Source organism: Heloderma suspectum, chromosome 2 (genome assembly GCF_057233095.1).
Source record: "Heloderma suspectum isolate Gila_16-S chromosome 2, 16-S_ref, whole genome shotgun sequence".
Taxonomy (NCBI): domain Eukaryota; kingdom Metazoa; phylum Chordata; class Lepidosauria; order Squamata; family Helodermatidae; genus Heloderma; species Heloderma suspectum.
Window position 1 is genome coordinate 222,997,866 of NC_139459.1, and position 24,778 is coordinate 223,022,643.

A 24,778-nucleotide genomic window follows, 5' to 3' on the forward strand; every position below is an offset into this window, starting at 1 on the left:
TGTTTTCAAGGTCTGGAGGGTCTGCCATGGAAAAGAGGAGCTATAGAAGTTCCTTATGGCCATTAGTGCCATTAGTTCGTCCAGCTTAGATCTGGATCCAACACGACATGTAGATATATTTAAATGGATCAACGTCCACCAGCGATGTCTTATGATGGCAGCAACAATTGCACCCTTTCTATAGTAGCTTGAGGCATGTGGCTGCTGCTGGTAGTGCAGGTGGGTAAGCCTTTGATAAGGCGCTATCAAGGCTTTCCCTCCCTCTCAGTCCATGACAATTAATGAGTAAAATATGCTGTGGCTGGGAAGAGTGTTTTATTGCTAGGCTTCTGAAAACACCACTTCTGTCTCTGCCCCTCCCGCCACCCCACCTCCCACCCATCACAATTTAATATGTCTGGTTTGGGCTTTTTAATGCTGATAAGGAAATTGGGAGATGGAGGGAGGATGAAGAGAGTCCTATTCTGTAAAGGGCAATGCTGACTGCAGCTGAATCCAAAGGGAAAGCTGCTTCTCTCATGCAGAATTTATGCTGGTAGAGATGAGAGATCCATGCTAGGAAACATGTCCTGACATGTATTGATCTGCCAGACTATTCATTTGATAGAGCGATAATGAAGTCCTTACCAGCTACGTGCAATTCTTAAACGGTAACATCAAATGAGCTCCAGAGTTAATCAACCTAATGCAAGCAAGCCTCGTTCCCAAAAGAAAAAGTGCAAGGAAGCCGCAGAATGCAACCTCTTCTCTTTTTGAACCCTTTTTTATCTGTCTCTTCCCCTGCTGTGTAGCAAGGGAGAAACAATTGCTCACCTTCTCCAGGCTCCTGGGTTTCCTGGGTGTGCAGGGATCAAGAGGCCATCAGCTTCTACTGTGGAATGAGCCTGCACTAGCGTTCCTCTGAGGTTGCATTTGATGTACACTTTGCAGAAATCTGGGGTGGCTGACATATGCATAACCCCAAAAGAGGGCAAAAGAGGGTATGGATTTTCATTACATTTGCATATGATAATTGATACTTATAAATGCAAATGTAGAGATAATGACTGTAATTTAAACAGAAATACAATACATCTTGCTGTAAGATGTGACCAGGTAACCTTTGTGGCTATTCGAACTGCTGTCCAGGTGCTAAGAGTGGACGGACAGCTTCAAGGCCCCTGCTGCTGATCTCCCTTCTGATGGTTCTTTAAACCAGACTTGGCACTGGGCAGCCCATCAAACAGAGGACTGACCTCTGTAAAGTAGGACACCTGGCCATCCTATCCCAGGCTAAAAGCACCTCCTAGGACAGTCCTTGTGCTACGCTCATAGTGGTAAGATGAGTGCAGTTAAGGATAGGGAATTGGCAGCTGTGATGTAGCATCAAAAGTAGTTTTACTGACAATGAGCTAATGAGCTGTAACAAAATATGCTACAGAGAGAGGGAGACATTTTTCTCCCTCTCTCAAAATACTAGAACCCGGGGTCATCCTATGAAGCTAATTGCTGGGAGATTCAGGACAGATAAAAGGAAGTCCTTCTTCACACAGTGCATAGCCAAACTATGGAACTCACTACCACAGTATGTGGTGATGGCCACCAATTTGGATGGCTTTACAAGGGGGCTGGACAAATTCCTGGAGGCAAAGGCTATCAATGGCTACTAGTCCTGAGTAGGTCTCCAGTACCAGAGGCAATGAGCCTAGGGGAACATGGGTGGGAAGGTGCTGTTGTGCTCATGCCCTGCTTGTGGGTTCCTGGTCAACAGCTGGTTGGCCACTGTGTGAACGGAATGCTGGACTAGATGGACCCTTGGACTGATCCAGCAGGGCTCTTCTTATGTTCTTCTTGATGTAATTTATTTATTTGTTTTTTCAATGTGTTTTTAACCCACGGTTCAGGCAAAAAGATTCCAGAGTGACTTACAAGAATTAATAATTAGATGGTCCTTGCCCTCGGGCTTACAATATTTAAAAAACAAAACAAAAGTGAGCGTTCATCTTGCAGAATCTACACTTTTGAGTCTAGCTGGCACAGATAAGTTTCTTTCCCTTCCTTTCCTTTCCCAGGGCAAAGAGAAGTTTCTAGCCGTCCTTAACAAGTACATGGAGATCCATGGCACTGTTTATTACGAAACCCAGCGTCCACCTGAGGTCCCAGCATTTGTGAAGAATCATGGCCTTCTGCCACAACATGAATTCCAGCAACTGCTGAGAAAAGCCAAGGTATTTGCCAGAGGCAAAAAGACTGCTGTGCCGCCAAACCTCCCCAATTGCATGTGCATGAAGGCAAACCCTGTTTGGTGATGAGAACTCCTCCTGCTGTGATATTATTGTAAAAATGTTTTATGCAAAAGAGCTCAATTTGGATGGATGGATAGTTCATTTAAAATTAGTCCACAGACCATTAATTTGTATAGCCATCCCAGCTACAAACCTGATTTGTCAAGGGAAGTAAATGGCTTTGCAGGCGTGGGTGGTAGTGCTGATGTGCAGGGCAACGGAGATACTAGAAGCGACAGAAGGAAAGACCCTTAGGGAACCCACTAGCTCAGAGGTAGGTAACATGGTATCTTCCAGATGCTTTGCACTACAAGTCCCATAAGCCACAGCCAGCATGTCCGATGGTCAGGAATTATGGGAGTTGTAGTCCGCACCGTTCATGGTCGTTGACTCATTGCAGCACTTGACATCCTGTGCCTTTTGGCACAAGCAGGAGGAAATGGAAAAATGGAAAGAAATGGAAACATCCTGCAAGTGGCCAAATTCTGAAGTGTGGGTGTGGAGGGTGGGGGTGGGGAGTCTGTTGGAAGAATTTCAGAATTTACAGGTTCGTATCCTGTGGATTCCACAACTCCAGGTTTCAATGGGCACTGGGCAATGTTCCCCTTGGTGGGCCCTCTCCCCCCTCAGTGGGCGCTGGCAGGCACTCCCAACAGCACTAGGGAACCAGGCCCAGCCACCATTTTAATTTCCCCTGTATGTTATGTCAGGGGCACTGTGGCAAATTTCCATGGCAGCTACACCCAGCCCGCTGGGGCTGCCTGGAGTACCAGTCTGGAACATGTGTTTATTGTTTTAAAGAAGAGGTAACCTAGAACAGTGTGGGAGGCCCTGTTGGGCCCCTGGGCCCCTGGCAGCTGCCCTAGAATGCCAGGTGCTGATGCCAGTGCAGTCTTCCGTGCAGTGCAGGGTACAGGAGCTGTCTCCTACAGGCACACCTGGGCAGGGCAATTCAATTCATAATTACTCAGAAGTAAGTTCCACTATGTTCAGTGGGACATACCCCCAGGAACATGTGCATTAGACAGCAGCTGTACAGTCCAATCCTACGTCTATGGACTTAGAAGTAATTTCCGCTGAGTGCAAGGTGATTTGCTCCCAAGTAAGTATACAGCAGATTGCACCCTTGGTCATGTCGCTCCCTCCAGGGGGCCTTGCTCCTCCCCATCACCTCAGCGGCCCATAGGGCATGTTCTCATTGAAGCTTTTGCCTGGAGTTGGTGAGGAACACTTTTCCGCACCACTGCATTCCAGGATGTGTTGCTGTAGAACAGAGGTGGGCAACCTGCAGCCAGAGTGCTGCATTCAGCCCCCAGTCTAATTTCATGCAAGTGCAGGGAGCTCAGAGGGTATGAAAGAGAGGAGGCGGGAAAAAACTGGGAGGAAAAGCTGAAACAGGTGGAGCGATGGGAGGAGTGGGAAGCACTCTGCAAGTGATCCATTCAGACCTCTCGCAAGAGCAACGTATCCCTCCCCCAGCACCTGCCAGGCAGGGGGAGAGAGGAGGGGGTGGCAGAGAGGGAGACAGAGAAAGGGGTGACCCCGTGACAAATTATAGTCAAGTGAACGTTGCCCTCCACAGAAAATGTTCTCTACTCTCTTCATGCTGGAGAAGTTCTCTACACTCCTGATCTGATCAGTTTGTCAGCATGCTAAGGATCCACTTCCACAGCTGGCAATGCGAGGTGGATAAAGCCCCCACTTGTATGAAAATGGCATAACAGAATTAGAAGAGTAGAACAGAGCAGGGCAGAAATGGCTTGGGAAAAGTGTAATCTCATTACAGGAAGAGATAGCTGAAGATCTTACAGATGGATCTTCTTCGTAATTATAGAGTCAGAAGTTCCTGCAACCCTATAGCTATCTTGCTAGTGGTTCCAAGGAATTCACTGAAGCACATAATTGCACAGAAGAATGTATTAGGATTCTCTCTGTTTTTTGGCCCTGGACATATAAAAGTCTCCAATGCATACACTGTTTGCTATGATTTGTTTATTTCTTTAGCTACTTTTTGGAATATATATTTTTATTCCAAAGAATATATATTTTTATTCCAAACTAGCAGGGGTGCAGAGTTAAAGGAGCTTGATCCTCACCTCTCTTTTATCAAATCTCCTCCTGTCTTCCACCCCAAATCTCATGATAACCTTAAAGGGCACAACCCAGCAATAGTCATTATGATGTCATCATCTGAGACTCTACTCCAGGTGTCCCAACCCCACTGTGATAAGATGGGCAGCAAACCGGGAGACGGGGAGAGAGCCTTTTGGGGTGGTGATTCTCCTCTGCACTCAACTCCCTCCCCAGGAAAGCTTGCCTCTGTCAGGAGCATCCTAGCTGCCTCTTACAGTCCCCTCCAATAGCCAACTCAAGACACAGACGAAAAGGATTCTTTCCAAGGCTTTATTCCTTTTACAACTTAAGGACTCTTTCAGAGGCTAATCACCAGCAACTAAGCAAGGAACTGCACTGGGGTAGTTAGCAGAGTAGCCTAAGCTCCAGGTAAGGCAGTTGGTCCCTGTTTGAAGGAGAAGGGCAGGAAGACTCTGAACTTATGGGCTATGGAGAGGTCCTCCCTCTTTCCCTTGGGTCCTCGGGATGCGACCGTTGTTTTAGCGCCAAGCGAGCAGAGCACCTCCTCTCTGCGCTCTCCATCTGGCGCTGCTCCCTGTGTCTGCGCCGAGCGTCCAGCAAGGCTCCCTCCCCTGCTCTTTCGCTGCCAGAGTCACGATCTCTCTCAGGAATGCAGGCAGGAGGAATCTCCCCCTGCCGCTGTGCCTCTGAGAGATGAGCAAGCTCCTCTCCCATGGGTTGTTGCTCTTCCTCAGAATCAGAACTGCTTTGGGGCTCTATGGGCTCAGTTGCCACCCTGACATCCTCTAGGTTGCACTGTGGTATAGCAAAATAGTGCAATTACACAAGTGGAAAAAGCATTTTCTTTCACTTTCATAAATAATACTGCATTTTCCCTGCTCTTAAAAAACAACAACAATAACTTCTCGAAAGTGGTATTTAAAAACAGAAGCAAAACTGGAAGGCCATGACATCATCTAAAGAGCACATTAACGACCATGAGTAGGGAATGATGAGCGCACAGTAAATGCCTTGTGTAGAAAAGCTCCATGTTGCCAACTATGTCTGCTGTGCATGTATCTGCTGTGTGTGGTAATAAACCGTAATGAACGGGGCATTTTTGCATTCAGATAGGACTCCTATTAGTTCAGCTTTACTATCAAACAAGCGATTTTACTTTAAAGCCGTATCTAGCAGCTATGAGCTTTTCTACATGAGGTTGTTAATCCGCTGTCTCTACTTTTGGGATTGTCACAGAATTGAGATCCAAGCTCTACACAAAGAGCTTACCTGCTTTTCTGCTGCATAACCTCTAGGAGGCGCTGTGCTATAGTGGAATAGTGCAATTGCACAAGTAGGAAAATATGTTTTCTTTTGCTTTCACAAATAAAACTCAGTTTTCTCTGCTCTACACCCCCCCCCCCCAAAAGTGCTATTAAAAAACAGAAGCAAAAATGCTGGGTCACATCATCATCTAAAGAACTCCAAAACAACTGTGAGTAGGGAAAGATGAACACACAATAAATGGCTAGTGTAGAAAAGTCTTTCCCACTTTTACTCTAGAGTAGGCAGGGAGCCCAATCTGGATCTTAAATGTCCCCCTACCTCCCTGCACTAGGGTCCCAATATGTATCAGGGCCCCCTTGTACTTACCCTAGAGTAAAAATTAAAAAAAAGATGTGGGTGCCAGATACAGGGATGGGTGGTATGTGAAAGAGGGTAAGAAGCAGAAGGTCTCTTATATTCATGTTGGCTAGAGCTGGCCCCAAAGAAACTGTCACAGGTTTGAGGCTCGGTATGGTCAAGGAATCAGTTGGCTCCTGTCAAGGTGGGCAAGTGTGTCCCCCTCTCACTGCAAATGGGTCCTGACAGCATGACAGCATGTTTAGTCAGAAGTAAGTCTCACTGTATTCAATGGAGCATACCCCCTAGTAAGTGTGCTTAGGATTGCAGCTGAAGGCAATATTTTTATAGCGCATGAATCATGATGAACTCTAGGAAGATGGCTTCACACATGTTCTTTGGGGTTTATTTCTCCCTGCAAGGTGTTCCTCAGTATGCCAGCAAAAACCTTTTGTCTGTTTTGTCATAAGGAAACATGTTGCTCAAAATAGCCATGGCATTCCTCTTTGCCCATGTACCTCTCTGTATGTAAGCACCATGTGGAAAGGGGACGGGGAGCCTAGAACAGCTTGTGCAAGGCCTCCTGACAATCCCAGCTGTCATATTAAAATGTAAATAATTTTATAGGCCTCATGGATGCAGATATGTATGTATGGATGGATGATGGGAAGATGCTGAGGGACTAGAAGCAAGGACAGAAGTAAGCCAGATCCCAAGTTTGTGATTTTCAAATTTCCATGATTTTCTAAATCTTTATTATAAAGATGTTTCTTTTCCCCAGTGGCTAATTCAAGTTGCTTTTTTGACATGAAGGCAACAATTGTCTCTGAATAAAGAATCTTGTAAAATAATATGTGCAACATGTTCACAAGCTATAATTTGACATCTGGCATACTCATGAAAATGATATGTAAAATGGTTAATTAGTGACTACCAGGACATGTAGATTAGGAGAGACTATCTGGCTCATGCAGCAATTTGAATGTAGTCCTCTGTGATGCAATAAGTGGTCTGTCCTGGGGCTAACAGCAACACTTTCAGCTAACAGATAAAGATAACAAGAAAGAGCAATGCAAAAACGTAGAGTGCCATGAGCTCCCACCTCTAATATATAACGGTAAGTTCCACCCTGCTGAGCAGGTGAGATAGTCAGCAGCCAAGAGTTTTACAGCAGCCTTCCCCAGCCTGGTGCCCTCCAGATATTTTGGACTTCAAGTCCCATCTGGAGGTCACCTGGTTAGAAAAGGCTGTTCTACAAGGATCCCCCCTCCCCCTGCAACTTGTGGTACATTCCAGCCAAAGCAAAGAGCTGAAGGACAAAATAACTGCGGTAGTATGAAAAGCCTACACTCCTGAAGAATCACTGAAATGTCTGAATGTACTTTCTGCAGCTCTTCATTGGATTTGGTTTCCCCTATGAAGGCCCTGCCCCTTTGGAAGCAATAGCCAGTGGATGTGTTTTCCTGCAGGCTCGTTTCAATCCACCCCACAGTTCACTCAATCATGAATTCTTCAGAGGGAAACCTACATCTCGAGAAGTAAGTTTGCATTGCAACTGGGCAATGAAGAAGTTCTCTTAGGAAATAGACCCCCAGTTCATTGGCTAATGTCTAGTTCATTTGAATAGTTAAAGCATACGGATGTAACTTTGCTTCTACTCTAAATGTATTAGGCCTTCTAAGAACCAGTGTGCTCCAACAGATGGGATGACGAGCTTAGACTTTGGAAAAACAACAATGTGGCTGGTGGCTCCTTAAAGACTAACACATTTATTTTGGCATAAGCTCTTGGGGATGCTGCCCACTTCATCAGATGCATTAGGTTCAGTAGGTTCATAGCTGTGTTCTGGAGTGCCTTTACCACATTATTGATTGATTGATTGATTGATTGATTGATTGGATTTGATTTATTAGCCACCCATCTGGCCACATTATTATCCCTACACCTCAGTTCCCCCATCTGTAAAGGTAATAAAAATATATAAGCTGCATAACTGCTGTTGTGAGAATGAGTAAGTATGTGGCTAGATGAGGGCAGCTTCACATGTTACTCTTACCTTATAAAGCAGTTTTTCCCAATCCTGGGCCTCCAGGTATTATTGGATTCCACCTCCTGATCTCTGGCCATGCTGGGTAGGGATGATGGAAGTTGTAGTCCAACAATATCTGGGGACCCAAGGTTGAGAAAGACTGTTATAAATGATGGCAAGAAAAAGTGCATGCTTTGTAACATGCACATAGAATAGATGTGTACAGGCATACAGGGATTGTTGGAAAACTGGATTAGATTAGAATTTCTTTTGTTCATGTCTGAATTTGAATATGGCCTCCATAACTTCGAGAGGCTTGTATGGACTGCAATCTTTTGTACATGAAAGGCATTGCTTCCCTCTGCCCCTTCTGGCCCTAATGGTTTGCTATATTTTCTGAAACGTTTGCAATCACAGTGCCTCCCGCAGGAAGTGCTAAATGACACATTTCCTTTCTGATTTTAGGTATCTTCCCAGCATCCTTATGCAGAGGATTTCATAGGGAAACCCCATGTGTGGACAGTGGACTATAATAATTCAGAGGAGTTTGAATCTGCTATCAAAGCTATTATGAGGACCAAGGTAATTGCTGGCCAAAACTTTGAAACATTTTTAGCCATTAGAACTAAGCTTGTATGTCACTGTTTTGCAAAATACTCCAGTGGAGATTCAGCAGGAACAATGCCAAGTTGAGAATTTGTGTGGGTTTCCAGAGCATCTGAGGGGAAAATGTAGGAAATCACGAACTACTGCAGGTACATTCTCGTCCCCCACATACAAACCGCAGCACAGGTGGTCAGACCATATGGATTAGAAGGTGTTGGTAATTGAGAAAGTTATTTTTGGCCAGAAATCTGGAATGAAACCAATGTTTTGATTTTAAACCTCTCCTCAAAGTTTAAGATTTTAAAATGTCACCTTACATACACACACACACCATGCACGCAAAAAACAAAACAACCCCCCCTCCGAATCTAGTATTTAGCATTTCAGAACAGGGGAGGCTGTCTCTTACAGGACTCCTGGATCACTCTTGTTTGTATTATAATAATTTCACAGCAAAGATGCACAATTGGCAAACTCACTGCTGGCATTTCAGTTCCTAGGTTTGCCAGACACATATCTTTGCAATAAAACATACAATGCTTAATTTTTCAGATCTGACGTGACCTTTGCAAGTGTTCAGAGGCCAAACCAGATATTGCTTGAAATACCTGGCTGCATTCCAAAACAGTCATCATGTATCTTGTTCTCATTCCCCTCCCCGTGGAACATTTAGTGGAATGTTTTACCTTGTGTCATGGCATCACTATGTTCTGTGGTTTGCCATTCCTACTCTACATCATGGTCTGGTGATTGTGGTGAAACACAGAATATCATGATATCATGATACAAGGCTACTTTTAATAGATGTTACAGTGGGGAGGGCAACCCAGATTACTAGTTTACTGTAACTAGTTTACCTCTAAGATAGGGAACTTAAGGTTGCATGTACAAAGACAAGTAACATCAGCCACAAGCCTCAGTGTGTCAGCATGGCCATTCTTGGGGTGGGGTGGGGGTGGGGAACCCAAAATGCACAGTTCGGCAATTCCTTTATAGGACCAGCCAAAATGCCACAGGGGTGTGTGTGTGTGTGTGTGTGTGTGTAAGCTGCCTGGTCCAGGAAAGGTATTGCCCAACTTTGTTTTTTCTCTCTCTCTCATAGATCAACACAGCTATCTTTGCTTTGTTTTTTATATATTCCTGGGAAAGCCTCTTTCAGTTCCTGGGCAATGTTTCAAAGATTGCTCCACAGAGCCTCTTTCTCTATCAGAAGACACTAACACCATTTGCCTGCTGTCTCCCCCCACCCACCCTGTGCGTGTGCTGTAAAAGCTTCAGATAATTTATCTTCTTTAATTTAATTATTCATTATTAGTATTAGCAGTAAGAGGAAGAGCTGCAAGTACTTCCTTTTAAATATGGGCATTGCACACACCATTTCTTTTTTAAAAATACCAGGAAGTAAAGACAAGGACCTGCTGAAAAATGCAGCACCTGTTCTGTGATGCAGTTTCTCAAAGACTTTTAAAATGTATCTGTCACGAATATTTACCTCCCCAGCAGTAGAAGCCTTTCAAATTGTCCAGATCATTAAAGTCAGTCCTCCTGGAGGGGGGAAATGTGCTGATCTCCACTTTGCTCACAATTTGCTTTGGGTGGGAGATGGGTGTGCCTGTTGTTACAGAGACAATATGCTGCAAAATGGTGCCTCTCAGTACCCAGCTCTGACTCAGACGGTTGGCAGGAGTCAGGGAATTCAGCTCAACTGAACTGTTATTAATAGGGATTGTTTAGACGCCGTTGAGGGCTGCTTCACACATTCTGCTGTAGCAACCCCAGGCTTGCCTCCAAGTGAACACAAGCCAAGGTGCTATCGCCAGTACGTCTGCCCGGTAAGTGTACCTGTACGATCCATTCTCGGGAGGTCGCCATGTCCATCTACAGTGGCAAAAACAAGGAAGAGTCTTGTGGCACCTTAAAGACTCTCAGATTCATTATAGCATAAAATTTAATGGACTAAAAGGCTTATGCCATAATAAATCTCTAACTCTTTAAGGTGCCACACGCCTCTTAGTTGTTTCTGTATGACACCAGGATTTGCAGATATCTGGTTGCCACATTAAGATGCTACATTTTGGGTATCCATGGAAAATATTTCACCCATAGACATAGAAATGGTCAAGTGTGAAGTGACCTTTCTAGGATATGCAAAATGTGAAACGGGTAGGCTGCCGTTGTGCATATGTTCTGTTGCTACCTTCATGGTCAGTGATCTCTTCCACTGTTCATGGAGTAGCTTGGTCGCAACCCAACTCATCGATTGTTTTTCTCCGTAATGGCTTTTTTTGTGTAAAGAAAAAAAGGCAGACTTAGCAGAGGAAAAACGGAGGAAGGTTGCAAATGGAAGATGGCAATGCTGAATGCTGCATGCAGTTCCATGAATGAAGCTGGGCAATTGCACAATAGAAACCTCATCCAGAAGTGCTCCAGGTTTGAATAGGCATGCAGGCACACCCACCTCCACCGCACCCATGGGTACCATAAGCAACAGGAAGTTCTAGATCCTCTTTTATCCTCCCACCTTATAAAAGTCCACTAATACTAGAGAGGCAAGACCTCCCCACAAACAGTGGAGGCAACATTGCCTCTGCCCAGGGTCATGGTGGTGGCGGCAGCAGCACCAGCGGAGGATGAAGGGCAGCAGTGAGGAAGCAGTACTAGACCATCATGCCACTAGGCCTTCCTCACCTGACCTGGAAGCCTTTATAGGACTTCCAGGTCAGGGGAAACCAATGGCTGGCATGGGTGGGCAGAGTCTGTCCAGAGTCTAGGGGTTCCTTCACACAGGGCTTTTATCCTGCTATAGAGATGGCTTACTCACATAAGTTTGCAGGTCCTGTACATGATGCAGCCCTCCTCCAGGGAGCCTCCCACTCTTTGTGAGCTCTATTGCATTGTTTTCCATGACAAGGAAAGTCTGGCATTTTCCCTTCTTCTGCCATGGAGTCGACAAAAATGAGATTGTACAGTTTAAAGTCGCTTTTATTACAAATAAAACAACATTGCCATCTAGTGGCTTTGTAATGAAACACATAGATCTCATTGAGAAGTTTAGGGGGGGTGTTTTATAAAGCCACGGGGAAAGGACCCGATCTGATCCCACAAAGATTCCAGAAGCAGAAGCCCTGGTAAATTGCAGGATTTTTAGCCTTGTGTGATGAAGCCCTAGGAACACCAGCTAAGGAACATTCTGGCCTGTAGTCCCAGTGGCTTACCACATGGGGCAGAGACACACAGAGCCATTGATTCCAGCTCCTGGCACCCACTGATACCAATGCAGTTTGGATCCAGCCTTAATTTTAGTTTAGAATCTAAGGCAACTGATGGCATGGTGCAACTGACATTTGCAGTAAACTAGAGAGCACCCCCTCCACAAACACCCATTGTCCTGGCTCCCATCCTGGAATGCGTCTTCCTAGGCTAATCTCTCGACACATTAGAGCTGCTTTTGAAAAGATGTTCTATAAACCACCTGGAGACAGGTAGAGAATACAAAGTAACTCACCGCCCCTTTATCCCCTTTTTTAAAAGGCCTGGGATATTAGAGATGTTGTCAAGGCAAATAGGCCTAAAAACTGACCTACCTTAAAAGCTTTATTATGGGCTTCTGCTGTTGGATTCCCTTGATATTTTGTCTTTGAAACACTGTTCTTCCTCAGCAGGAAATTAAAAACAAACTCCAGTCCAGCTGGGGGGAGGCAAAGACTGGGTGGCTTAGGTTGCCATCCTATACGTGCTTGCCTGGAAATAAGCCCCATTGAACTCTGTGGGACTTACTGGTGAGTGGACATGCAAAGGATTGTGCTGTTAGAATGCATGCTGTCAACTTGCAGGCTATATTCTGAAGTCCTACCCCCCCATGTCTAATTAGAATTGGGAATTGTTGCATTTGTGAATAATACGACATACATGGTTATCTTAGCCTTGAAATGTGCTGTGGCTTCATTATAATTGCACCCTGCATCTGATTTCTGGCATCTGCCCAGGTTAGTCTAGCCCTGTTGACAGGAAGTTACATCAGAACTGTAATCCTCCATGCTGAGAGAGGAACATCCTAGTGAACTCCTTGTTTTTACCAGGGGCAAGGGGGTGAAAAGGAAACACTCAGCTAGAGTTAGTCTCTTCAGACCCAAAATGGACTACCTTTTGGCATTCTGGGCTATGCCATGGTCTCAAGGAAGTAATAATGATAGGAAATAATGATGGTAGTGATGGCCACCAATTTGGATGGCTTTGAAAGGGGGTTAGACAAATTCCTGGAGGAGAAGGCTATCAATGGCTACTAGTCCTGATGGCTCTATGCCACCTCCACTATCAGAAGCAGTGACCCTGTGTACACCAGTTGCTGGGGAACATGGGCGGGAGGGTGCTGTTGCACTCGTGTCCTGCTTGTGGATTTCCCACAGACAGCTGTTGGCCACTGTGTGAACAGAATGGGTCCTTGATCTGATCCACCAGGGATCTTCTAATGTTCTAATCTCACACATTGTCCTTACTCAGGAGTAGGCAATTTGTGGCCCTCCAGATATTTTGGCCAGTGTCCCTCATCATTGGCCATGCTGGCTAGGACTGATGGGAGTTGTGGGCCACAGACTACCCCCTGCTGCCCTTACCGACCCCTGAGATCATGCTTGACCATTGGCCATACTGGCAGGAGTTGAAGTCCCAAGCATCTCTTCTGCCCACCCCTGTTCTAGAGGCATAGAGATGGTCTCGGTGCCCACTCTTGAGGACCGTCTCCTGCCAGAATTCCTTTGAGTCTGCCCTCCTTCCTAGATTGGTGAAATCTGAGGATTGTTTCTTGTGCTATCCCAACCCTGACCATGGACCATCCAACCTCTTTTTTCCTTCCTGCTATTCTCACAGTACTGTTTTGAGCCAAGGGAGTTGGGGGATGTGAAGCATGGCAGCTGAGGGTTCTCTCTTGAGAGGGTTCAAACAGCTGCTTGTGAAGCAACACCGAGCACTGCTGATGTTTGGACAAAGCAAACAAGAGCTCATCGAAGCCTGTACACCATGCCCTCTCGCTTGTCCCTCTGCATCAACACCATCATTTGTAACAAGGCAAATGGAAGCTTCTTCCATGTGCTCCTTAGCAATCTGACGTTTCTGCCTGCCCAGTTTGAGACACACCAAGCAAACGCAGCCCACTGGCCATGTATTTGTGGTTAGAAGTTTGATCAACCTTCTGCCTTTTAATAGTCTCACTCTCAGGCAGGCAACAAAACTGGGCAGCAATTTGAGCCTCTGCTAGTAGGCCAAGTCACCATACATGGCTGGAGGGCTACATGAGTGACGAATTGTGCTGGCCTTCTCTATGCATACTTGTGTCTTTGGCCTGGCTATCAAACATAAGCTATTGTTCCTGAAGATAGTTATAGGAAGAGCTTGCCATTTTTCCTGTGACACTCGGCATCTCATTCTGCAAGGAGAGGAGACTACAGGGCAGTTGCATGAAGCCAAGAGAGTGTGTGAGACAAAAAAAAGGCAAATTACAGCCCTCGGAGAAAGGTGACACCAAGAGTCTTGTCCCAGTGACAAATCACAACTGTTTCTGAGGGGTTAAAGGCAATAAGCAGAAATGGGGGTGGCTTTCCTTTGAGGTCATTTACTTGAACTTCAGCTTTTACATTTTTCAGAAACCAGTTCTTACACAAGCAATTTAATCCAGCCAATATTCTGGTGTAGTGAAGGGAGAAGGCTTCATTATATTGGAGTCAAATGTATAGGAATATAATGGAAAATTATATATTCCAGGCTACGCTTCGGAGACTAGCATATTAAGCATTGCTGTGAAAATAGCTGGTTAAAATATCCCCCAGGCTGCTGTTACACACTGTTAGACAATTGCATTATTTTCTATTTATTTGGTTGATAACATTTGGGTTGGGCTTTCCCCCCACTCCCCCAATGTTGTTTGAGAAGGATTCATTATTCTTCTTGGAGCTATGATTCCTGTTGGAGACCCAGAGTCCTGTGGAGAAATCACATTTCTGAATCTATTCATGGATTATGAGCAGCTTCGCTTGTTACCAATACCCATTGTTTGAATGGAGACTCCCTAACCCTATTCAGATGTTACTCATATGTAGGGCATTCCCGTGTTGAAGCAGGAGCAGCACTGAGCCCCACCCCAAATGCCACTTTTCCTTCCTCTGACATCCACACATTGAGTTGTCTTCAAAGGAACCCCAGCACATACTCAGCATGTGGATGTTGGAAGAAGGAGTCACAATGCTGGGGGCAGGGCTAAAAGTACAGCCCCACCCCTGTTTCAACACAGGAATGCTCTACAGGCAAGTTACTGGCACATTCCTTCATCCTCTCCCTTTGCAATCAACACACTCCAGGAAACAAAGCTTCAGGCCAACATTACTTTCTTAGTAAACGACTAGCTTCTTTACAAATGCAGATTCTAGGAAACTCTCAGAGTGCATAGAACCAGCTCATCCACACATCTATGAATATCAATAGAGGAGATGAAGTTTGAGAAGTTGCTAGCAGTCTGGGCATGAACTTCAAGGCCAGAATTGCTTCTCAAGGATGCCCCTCCCTTAGGGTGGCTCCCTCCTACATTGGCTTCCACAAGTGGCCAACCTGGTGGAGCGTCTGAGCCCTGCTAACTTTTCCTGCTTTGTTCTGCAATGGACCCTAGCCTCCCTCAAGTCACGCCCCTTGCCCTCCTCCTCCTCTCCCTCCGAAACTTGAGTTTTCATCTCATGGGGGAGGCATGGGGGAGCTGTTCAGGCTGGGCCATCTGTGTGTTAATGTCTTGGGAACGAAGTCTTGCAGTATCTGGGCTCCCTAGGGAGGGTGCCTCCCTCTATTCTTGCTGTTCCCATTCTGAATCCGAATCTGAGCTGCCAGACATCTCCACATGCTCCAATTCATTCCTGACAGTTGCATGCGCATATGGCTCTTCTTTTAAGGCAGGGATGGGGACTGTTTGGCTCTCTAGATGTTGTAGGACTGCACCTCCCATCATCCTTCACCATTGGCTATGCTGGCTCAGGCTGATAGGAGTTGAAGTCCAACACCATCTGGAGGGTCATACATTTCTCACCCCTGTTTTACAGGAATGTATTTATTGAGGTATATTAGTATGGTTTCTGTAGGCAAGGATGGATCATGTGTGGCCCTCCAAATGTTTTGGCCTACAAATCCCACCAACCCTAGCCAGCATAGCCAATGGCGGGAGTTGTAGGCTAAAACATCTGGAGGGCCACAAGTTGCCCACCACTGCTCTAAGCCCAGCTCTCAGAGACCTTCCAGGAAAAAGAGGTCCAGCTGAGAACACTGGAAACTGGGAGGAAGCTTACTATTATTTGGGTCTGGTTGAGGAGGCCTGTTGTTATGCTACAGTACAATTCGACACATGTCCACTCAAGCCCTGTTAAGTTTAATAGGACTTACTCACAGGTAAGTGAATATAGGATTGCAGCCTTAGTTGTTTGTCTCCATACAGAAGCAGTACCATGTTGGCTTCATGCCTGGCTTTTCACCTAGACATACATTTAAGGGAATGTTCCTTATTACAGAATTTCAATGGGGATTTCCATCATTATGGAATGAGGCCCTGGCACTGCTTCATTCCATATACCTGAAGTGTGTGAGTGGTGCAGTCATGAGCCTGACACTAGTGCAGGCCTCTTTCCTTCCACCTTCTACGAAACTCACCATCAGCCAGCTACACAGGGTCTAGCAGTGCCACAGGATGAATGGATAGCAAATAGCATGCATTATCCATTTGCATTTGCAGCTTGCCCATCTCCAGCGGTTTCAGGCAGCTGACAAAAAATCAAACATATGTACATACCTAATTCCAACCCCAACTAAACACATGGAATGTATGACCATACTAAGTACTGCTGCTACTACATAATTATATAGCACATAAAGTATTGTTTTAATTTTTTTTTTCTAAAAACACTGTCAAATCAAAGAAATAGATGGAATCAGACAGGCTCCATGGACTTACAATCGTGTCTGCTAAATTCAAAGCCAAATAAAAAGATCACTGTAGCATTTGTCCAAGAAACTTCAGGCCATTTCCTATGTTACAATGGAATCACTTCCATCTTTAAAAGAGCATGATTGTGATGTGTAGGTTGTTGCATATAACAATCCAATACATGTGCACAGACCGGGATGTCTCTACTCAACACAGCTTCCGAGTACGTGGGTGCACCTGTGGGATGATGATGTATTCCAATCTAAGTCAGGGGTGGGCATCCTCCAGGGGTGGGGGGCTGCATTGCTTTCCTTGGAACCCACTGGGGGCTGCATTCCATCTAGGGATGTGCAGATTGTGTAAAATCCATTCCGTCTGCATTTCATGGATTGTCATCTTCCATTCCATTGTCCACTCATTGACAGAATCGGGTTTGTTTTTTTTTTAAGTTCCCCAATTTGTGCAAATTTGCATTTGTGAAAATGCACAAATTCCTCCCAAATGGATATTTTCACGCTTTAGCCTATGGAAGAAATGTGCATTTTCAGCCAGTGTTTTTGTATTTTACATATTTTTTATTACTGAATTTGCACAAAATTCCAACAAGTTAAAAAAGATGGTCTGCAAGTGCACGGAATCCACACGACTCAGGAAAAGCCGGTCTGCTGTGGAATCCACTGGTTGGATTCATGGAAATCTGAACCTGTGTGGTTTCATTGCAGATTTCTCTGACATCCTTAATCCCACCCCCACTGCAATTGCCACTGGAATTGTTGCAGCACTGACAAAAAAAGTGACAATTTTGCAAGGAAACAAGGCATCCAAGAAGTGCGTACCTTGTTTGCAAGCAGAATCATGCTCCTGGGAAGGTTCCAGGAGCATAACTCTGCTTGCAAACAAGACGCACGCTCCCCATGTGCTTGTTCCCTTGCAAAATCATTGTGTTTTTTCCAACCACCACCACAACAAATGCAGAGCTGGTAGGATGCCCTGTGTAGTCAATGGGTTTAGTGTTGCCCACCCCTGATCTAAGTGCAGAGGTTACATAATTTCCTGCAAAAGTGTGACACAGCGTATGATGAAACATAATGTGGAATGTGGCCCTCTGATGTAGTGGAAGGGATCTGAAAGATCCTGAAGTGCATAGGTAGAGGCAGCTTTCCTGGATGGATTCCCACCACCAGTACCTAGATGTGACAGTAATTGCATGAATGCAATAAATGTGCATGGCTTTGTTATGTAAATAGCAGGCACAGGAAGGTCTGAGCTGCCTCAGGTCATGCGGAGGGCCAGGGTCCTGACAAAAATTGCCTCCGCAAGGCTGCTTATTTGCATTTCAAAGGAAGCCTTCATTGCTGCCAATGGGAGCTTCCCTTGGGATGCAAATAACAGTTTTGCAGGGTGATTATTATCAGGACAATGGCAGAATAAGAAGGAGATCAACTTCCCCTGACCTAGTCCCATGGCTGCTCAGGCTTCCCCATGGCTGCTATTTACATAGCAAAGAAATGTGATGTCAATTGCATGCATGCAGTTAATGCGCACATCTAGTTTGGGTCTCAGTTGGAAGAGATGTCCACTCCACAAACTGCAAGGGAGTGGTGCAAATACTATATGATTTATCATATCTGGGCCTATCTTGAAAGGAAGCCACACCTGTTTCTATGTGTCTTCTGCTCAATGCTCTTAATAGTCCCAAAGGGGCTAAAACACAAACATTGTTTTATGGTATTCATGCCAAAGAAAGTTGATCCTATGAAGGGTAGGGATGTCAGAGAAACCTGCAATGGAACCAAATGAGAGCAGTTATATGAATCTGACCTGTGGATTCCACAACGGACTGGCTTCTCCCCCTGTTAGGTGGATTCCGCAGACTTGCAGTGCAGACCATTTTTCTAAGCTTTGGGAATTTTCAGCAAATTTCATTATAGAACAAGATACAAAAATAAAAACCAGCTGAAAATGCACAGTTACCCCATAGGCCAAAGCGTGAAAATGCGCATTTTGTGGGGATTTGCACATTTTCGAGGAATATGTGTATTTTTGCACGTGTGAATTTGTGCAAATTCAGAAACTAAAAAAATCCAATTCCATCCATGGGGAGACTACAAAATGAAAGGCACCTGACAACCTGCAAAACCCAGATGGAATGGATTTTACACAAACGGTACATCCCTAATGAAGGGTCTTCTGTCCATGAATTTCTTCCACGCCTCCCATCTGTATTTTACCTACTGTATGCCTATAGCTGAATAAACCTGCATCTCACATCAAGCATAATTAAGAAAAACTTATTACTTCTTAGTTTCTCATGCAGCCTGTCAGTACTACATGTCCCGGTGATATTTTAATGACTTTTGTTATAAGGTTGCCATCTGTTCCCTTTCTGGCACCAGAGCAAGAAGGCAGTAATTGATGGAGGACGTTTCCCAACCCTGCTGGAAACCTCCTCCTCCTCCTCCTCCTCCTCCTCCAGGGTTTTCATTCAGATTACCCTGCAATACCCTGGGTACAACCACTTTCCTCATCATCTTGTCTCTTCTGTATTTTCCCTCTTGCCCATGTCCCCTTAATCAAAGCACTCATCTTCTCTGCACCATTTCTGATGACCCATCTGTTAACCACAGTCCCAAGAGCACCTGTCATACCCTCTCTCTCTCTTCCTTTTCTTCAGATTGTGCAGTCAAGGCCATAGCAAAGTGCCAATTTCTCCAAAATAATTGTTTAATTAAAATCTGACACATCCTACCTCCTGTTGGTTGCTGCTGTGTTTAAGACCTTTCTAGAACATCATCTATCACAAGAGTGACAGTCTACCTCTGTGGGAGAAAAAGGATATGGGCACACTCCATTTGAGGCCAGATTTTGTTTTACACTGTTCCCAGGTAGACCTACTGAACTTAGCACAAATCGCCAAAATGTAATTTAGTAGAAGATTAGCTTGGATGGTGCCAGGTTCTGGCTTTGGACCTGGGGGAAGCCAGTACATAATTGAGAGGTGAAGTCTTGTATTAAAGCCAAGTCAGTTTGCTTATTCTTTGAGCTAGAATGCTGTGCAATTTAGCTGCAGAATGATTTGGCTGCTATTAGACTCCCTAAGGTGAATTCAATAATAATAATAATAAAAAGACTTTGAGGCTTTCTTTAAAGGTGGCTTCATGGCACTGTGTGCTTCATGCAATAACTTTATTTATCTCATAATGGTGAGAAGAATCAAGTGCACCTAGGCAGAGATTAACAGAATTTTTAAAACGGTATTTATAAAAGGCAAAATTGGGAAAAGGTTATCAAGAACAAGTAACAGGAAATCGTTGCTGTACAAGAGAAGACACTTGGATCAACCAAGGTAAGAAAGCCCCATGAAGATAGTACGACCCAAGGACTGTAACCATTACTCACAGAATACTACTTGGGGGTGAGACTTCAGCTTGGTTGGTTCCTCAAGATGGGAGAGAACAAGCCATTGCATTAAGATATATTGTGACGACTCCATTTCCTGAACTTAGGAACATATATCAAAACCCTTGATCAACATCCATTAAAATAGCTGGTCTTGAGCAAGGCAAGTCTTGATATATGTTATGCTCTTGGCCAAAAGTTCAGTAACTGGAAATTATCACCACAGCATCTTCTAAACTATTCCCTACCCATCAGATGGGTACTGTTTGAAGAAGATAAAAAGATGCTTCCTGTGATGGCTTAAATGCAACTAAGTTTTAGGCGCGCACACACACACACACACACACACACACTCCAGATAGTAAATATTGATTAATCTGTTTGAGTTGTAGCTGTACTGTAATAAGATCAATGAGATCCACTTTAAATTTGTTGGGAAGAGGTGGAGTTAAGAAAAGAACTGTTAAGTAATTCAGTAATATGTAAGTGAAGTCATTTGAGAACAGGGTTCTTCTTATCATTTTACAAAAATATTCCTGGTTTTACCTATGAAACGTTGGAGGATATGCTATGGCTGATTCCACACCTTCCTCCTCCTTTCTGGCAAGGCTGGCTGGCAATGTGTCTGGTCTCTGTGGGAGAGACTATGTTGTGGGAGATCTCAGGACAGAGGGAATGCCACAAGGTATCATGCCAACCAGGAGCAAGGAATGGTGGATTAAGTTATGTGACATGTCATTGCCAGAGGAGTATCTGCAATGTAGATACATGTAGAAGGGGCTGGAAATGGAGACAAGGGACCTGTGGGGCAACAAGCAAGAATATGGAAGAGAAGCAGACCATATCATGCAGGGATGTGGAACCTCTGGCCCACAGGCCTAATCTGGCCTGCAGAGGTTCCTTGAGTTCCTCCAGGGGCAGAGTTTGGCCTCCAGGCCGCAAGCCCAGGAGACATCTCCACTTTATCTGCAATTGGAGATAATAATGGGGATCCTCTTGCATGTTCCTCCCCCTTGCAATTAGATTATAATGTGTATAATATAATCTGCTTGTCCAGTGCAGACCAAACTGCTTCAGCATCGGTGTATATATCTTAAGGCTTACCCATGAATTACACAGTAGTGGGTTCATTTTTGGACTTGGACTGGGAGGACTGGGGTTCAAATCCCCACTTGGCCATGTACGCTGCTGGATGACTATGAGAAAGCCATTCTTTCTGACTCTATCCTGCCTCACAGCATTGTTGTGAGTAGGGATGTCGAAGAATTTCTCCATGAATCTCCGGGAGGCCGAATGCCAACGCATTTGGCCCCCCGAAATTGGTGGAGAAACGGTCCGCCCCCCCACCAGAATGGGACTTACCTTTGTCGAATGTCCCTGGTGGCGGCGGCTCCCGGCGGCAGTGCGGTGGGGGTGTGGCGGCGGCCGGTCTTCTGACCGGCTGCCACCGCCGCCATTTCCAAGTAAAACAACAACAACAACAACAAACATGATAGGCTACGTAAAGATTTACGTAGCCTATCACGGCTAGATTTTCAAAAAACACCGTGATAGGCTACATAAATGTTTACATAGCCTATCACGGCTGGCTTTGGGGGAGGGGAAAGCGCGTACGCAAATGGTGGCACGTGTAGTCTATGTAAACATTTACGTAGACTACGGCGAAAATAAGGGCAACGCTACACGTGCCCAAATAAGGAACGCAAATGGCGGCGCCCATGGGTGCCGCCATTTACGTACACGCTTTCCCCCCCCCCAAAGTCAGCCGTGATAGGCTACGTAAACATTTACGTAGCCTATCACGGCTGACTGCAGGGACGCAAACGGCGGCGGCTATGGCCTCCGTCATTTGCATCCCGGCAGGAGAAGAGGTTTATCGGCCGGAGGGACGGGGCGCCTCCCCCCAGGCCAGAATTTCGGCCGGAGGGACGGGGCGCCTTCCCCCCAGCCACAATTTCGGCGGGGAGGGATGGGGCGCCTCCCCCCCGCCCAGAATTTTGGGGGGAGGGACAGAGCGCCTCCCCCCCACCGCGAAGCAAGCTGTGGGATCAGGTAAGGGACTTTCGTCCATCCGTAGTTGTGAGTTTAAATGGGAGGCAAGCCCATGTATGTTATCCTGCGTTTGTTGGAGGAAGGGTGACATTCTGACATGATACATAAAATAAGGGCTTGTGTTATTGAGAGCATTTCAGAATGGTGTTTGTGGCCATTTTGGGAATTTTGTAGATCCCCTTGTGTCGTTGCCCTCTCCTCCGTCCTTCTTGCCAGTGTCATTGTTATTTTGTTTATATGCTGCCTTCCCATGTATTTTATGGTCAAAGCAGTTTACATCATGTGATGACCATATATGGCAGCTACCAGTCTAGTCTCATTAAGACCACTGGGCTTGAATGAAGCCCTTCACTGGCCCTCATGCAGCCGTCTTCATGCCCTGCATAACCCAGCAGAGCAGGGGTGGGGTGGGGGCTTCACTAATGCATGGCAAGAAGCTGGTGGGATATATAGCTCAGTGGATAAAGCATCAGCTTTACATGCAGAAGATCCCAGGTTCTATCCCTGGCATCTCCAGACAGGGCTGGACAAATCCCTGCCTGCCTGAAAGCCTGGAGAGCCGCTGCTAGTCAGTGTAGACAATATTGGGCTAGATGGAACACAGGCAGCTTCCTATGTTGCAACATCGTCACTGCTGGGGATGTACAGATTATTTTGTTAAATCTGTTCCATCTCTGTTTTGTGGATTGTCAGGCATCTTTCATTCCGTCATCCGCTCATTGAAGGAATTGGAATTTTTTTTTTTAGGGATGTACAAGAATCTCATTCTACATGCACAAATGTGCATTAGCACAAGTATGCATTTGCTCTAATGCACATCTGCACAACTGTGAATATGTGCGAATATGTGTAAACCCCCCCCCCCAAGTAAAAAAAAAAACTGGTCTGCAAGTCTACAGAATCTGAATGACTCGGAAAAGCCAGTCTCTCTGGAATCCGCAGGTCAGATTCATAGAAATCTGAACTCCTTTGAATCCGTGGCAGATTTCTCTGACATCCCTTGTCATCACTAATGCCACAGAAGCAGAATTGCCTTTTTTGGACAAGGTACTTTCATCTGTAAGGCCGACCACCTGCTTACTTGATCCTTGCCCATCTTGGCTCATTATGGGCTGCAGAGAGAGACTGGGTGAGGGGATCAGGGCGGTGGTGAACGCCTCCCTTGAGGAGGGAGTGATGCCATCAGCCCTCAAGGAGGCAGTGTTAAGACCGCTCTTAAAGAAGCCCTCCTTGGACCATCTGAACAACTTTCGCCCAGTCTCAAATCTGCCATTTTTTGGAAAAGGTGATTGACCGGGTGGTGGCGATGCAGTTGAAGGCACACTTGGAAGACACCGATTATCTAGACCCATTTGTCGGGCTTCAGGCTTGGGCATGGGACAGAAACGGCCTTGGTCACCTTGGTGGATGATATGAGGAGAGCTCTGGACAGGGATGAATGCTCCTTCCTTGTTCTCCTCGACCTCTCAGTGGCTTTTGATACCGTTGACCACAGTATCCTCCTGGACTGCCTGGAGGGGTTGGGCATTGGAGACACCATATTGTGGTGGTTCTGGTCCTTCCTCTCCAGCAGGTACCAGAGGGAAGCACTGGGAAAGGAGGTTTCTGACCTGTGGCCATTCACTTGTGGGGTGCCACAGGGTTCCATCCTCTCCCCGATGCTATTTAACATCTATGTGAAGTCGCTGGGGGCTATCATCAGGAGGTTTGGGGTGCAGTGTCATCAGTATGTGGATGACACGCAGCTCTACCTCTCGTTCAAATCTTCACCAAGGTTGGCTGTAGAATCCCTGTCCAAATGTCTGGAGACGGTGAGTGGCTGGATGGAGAGGAATAAGCTGAAGCTGAACCCTGACAAGACCGACATACCTTTGGTGGGAGACAAAAAGAGGCTGGGGGATGTTGACCTGGTGTTGAATGGGGTACGGCTACCCTTGAAAGACCAGGTCCGCAGCCTGGGGGTCATTTTGGACTCCCAGCTGTCCATGGAGGCTCAGGTGTCAGCTGTGAGCTGGACAGCGCTGTATCAACTCCATCTGATATGGCGGCTGCGCCCCTTCCTTCCCGACCATCTGCTCCCATTGGTAGTACATGCCCTGGTCTCCTCTCATTTAGACTACTGTAATACTCTACGTGGGGTTACCCTTGAAGACGGTTTGGAAGCTGCAGCTGGTACAGAACGCAGCGGCTCACCTGATTAAAGGCAGCCGCCGGCGAGATCATATCACTCCAGTGCTGAAGGAATTGCACTGGTTACCAGTTGTTTTCCAGGCCAAATTCAAGGTGTTGGTTTTGACCTTTAAAACCCTATATGGTTCCGGCCCAGCCTATCTTAAGGAGCGCCTCCAGCAACACCAGACAGGCCGCTTAACAAGATCAGCCTCGGATGGCCTTCTCTCTGTCCCATCAGCCAGGACAGCTAGACTGGTGGGGACGAGGGAGAGGGCCTTTTCTGTGGTGGCCCCCACTCTGTGGAACTCCCTCCCTAAGGAACTCCATCATGCTCCCTCTTTAATGAGCTTCCGCCATGTATTAAAGACGTGGTTGTTCAGGCAGGCATTTGGGGTGGGTTAGGGTATTTTAGAAAATGTTTTTATTGTAGAATTTTCTTGTTTTAAACTGTTTTATTATATGTTGTACATTGCCCAGAGTGGCTGGGTGACCAGCCAGATGGGTGATTAATAAATTTAATAAATAAAATAAAATAAATTTGCTATTGGAATTAAAGCAGGACGATGGTGTCGTATAGAAATCTGTTTTATGTGTGAAACATTGTGAAGT

The 24,778-nt window shown here is 45.7% G+C and overlaps 1 protein-coding gene across 1 annotated transcript in view; it reads left to right on the forward strand.

The window, feature by feature from the left end:
• Positions 1 to 24,778, forward strand: part of LOC146354121 (alpha-1,6-mannosylglycoprotein 6-beta-N-acetylglucosaminyltransferase B-like) — a 42,888-nt gene that overhangs the window by 4,308 nt on the left and 13,802 nt on the right. Inside the window, exons 2-4 of the mRNA XM_084832366.1 lie at positions 2,052 to 2,207; positions 7,352 to 7,498; positions 8,455 to 8,571. Coding sequence (XP_084688492.1) covers positions 2,052 to 2,207; positions 7,352 to 7,498; positions 8,455 to 8,571 — 420 coding nt within the window. The remainder of the gene's footprint in view (positions 1 to 2,051; positions 2,208 to 7,351; positions 7,499 to 8,454; positions 8,572 to 24,778) is intronic.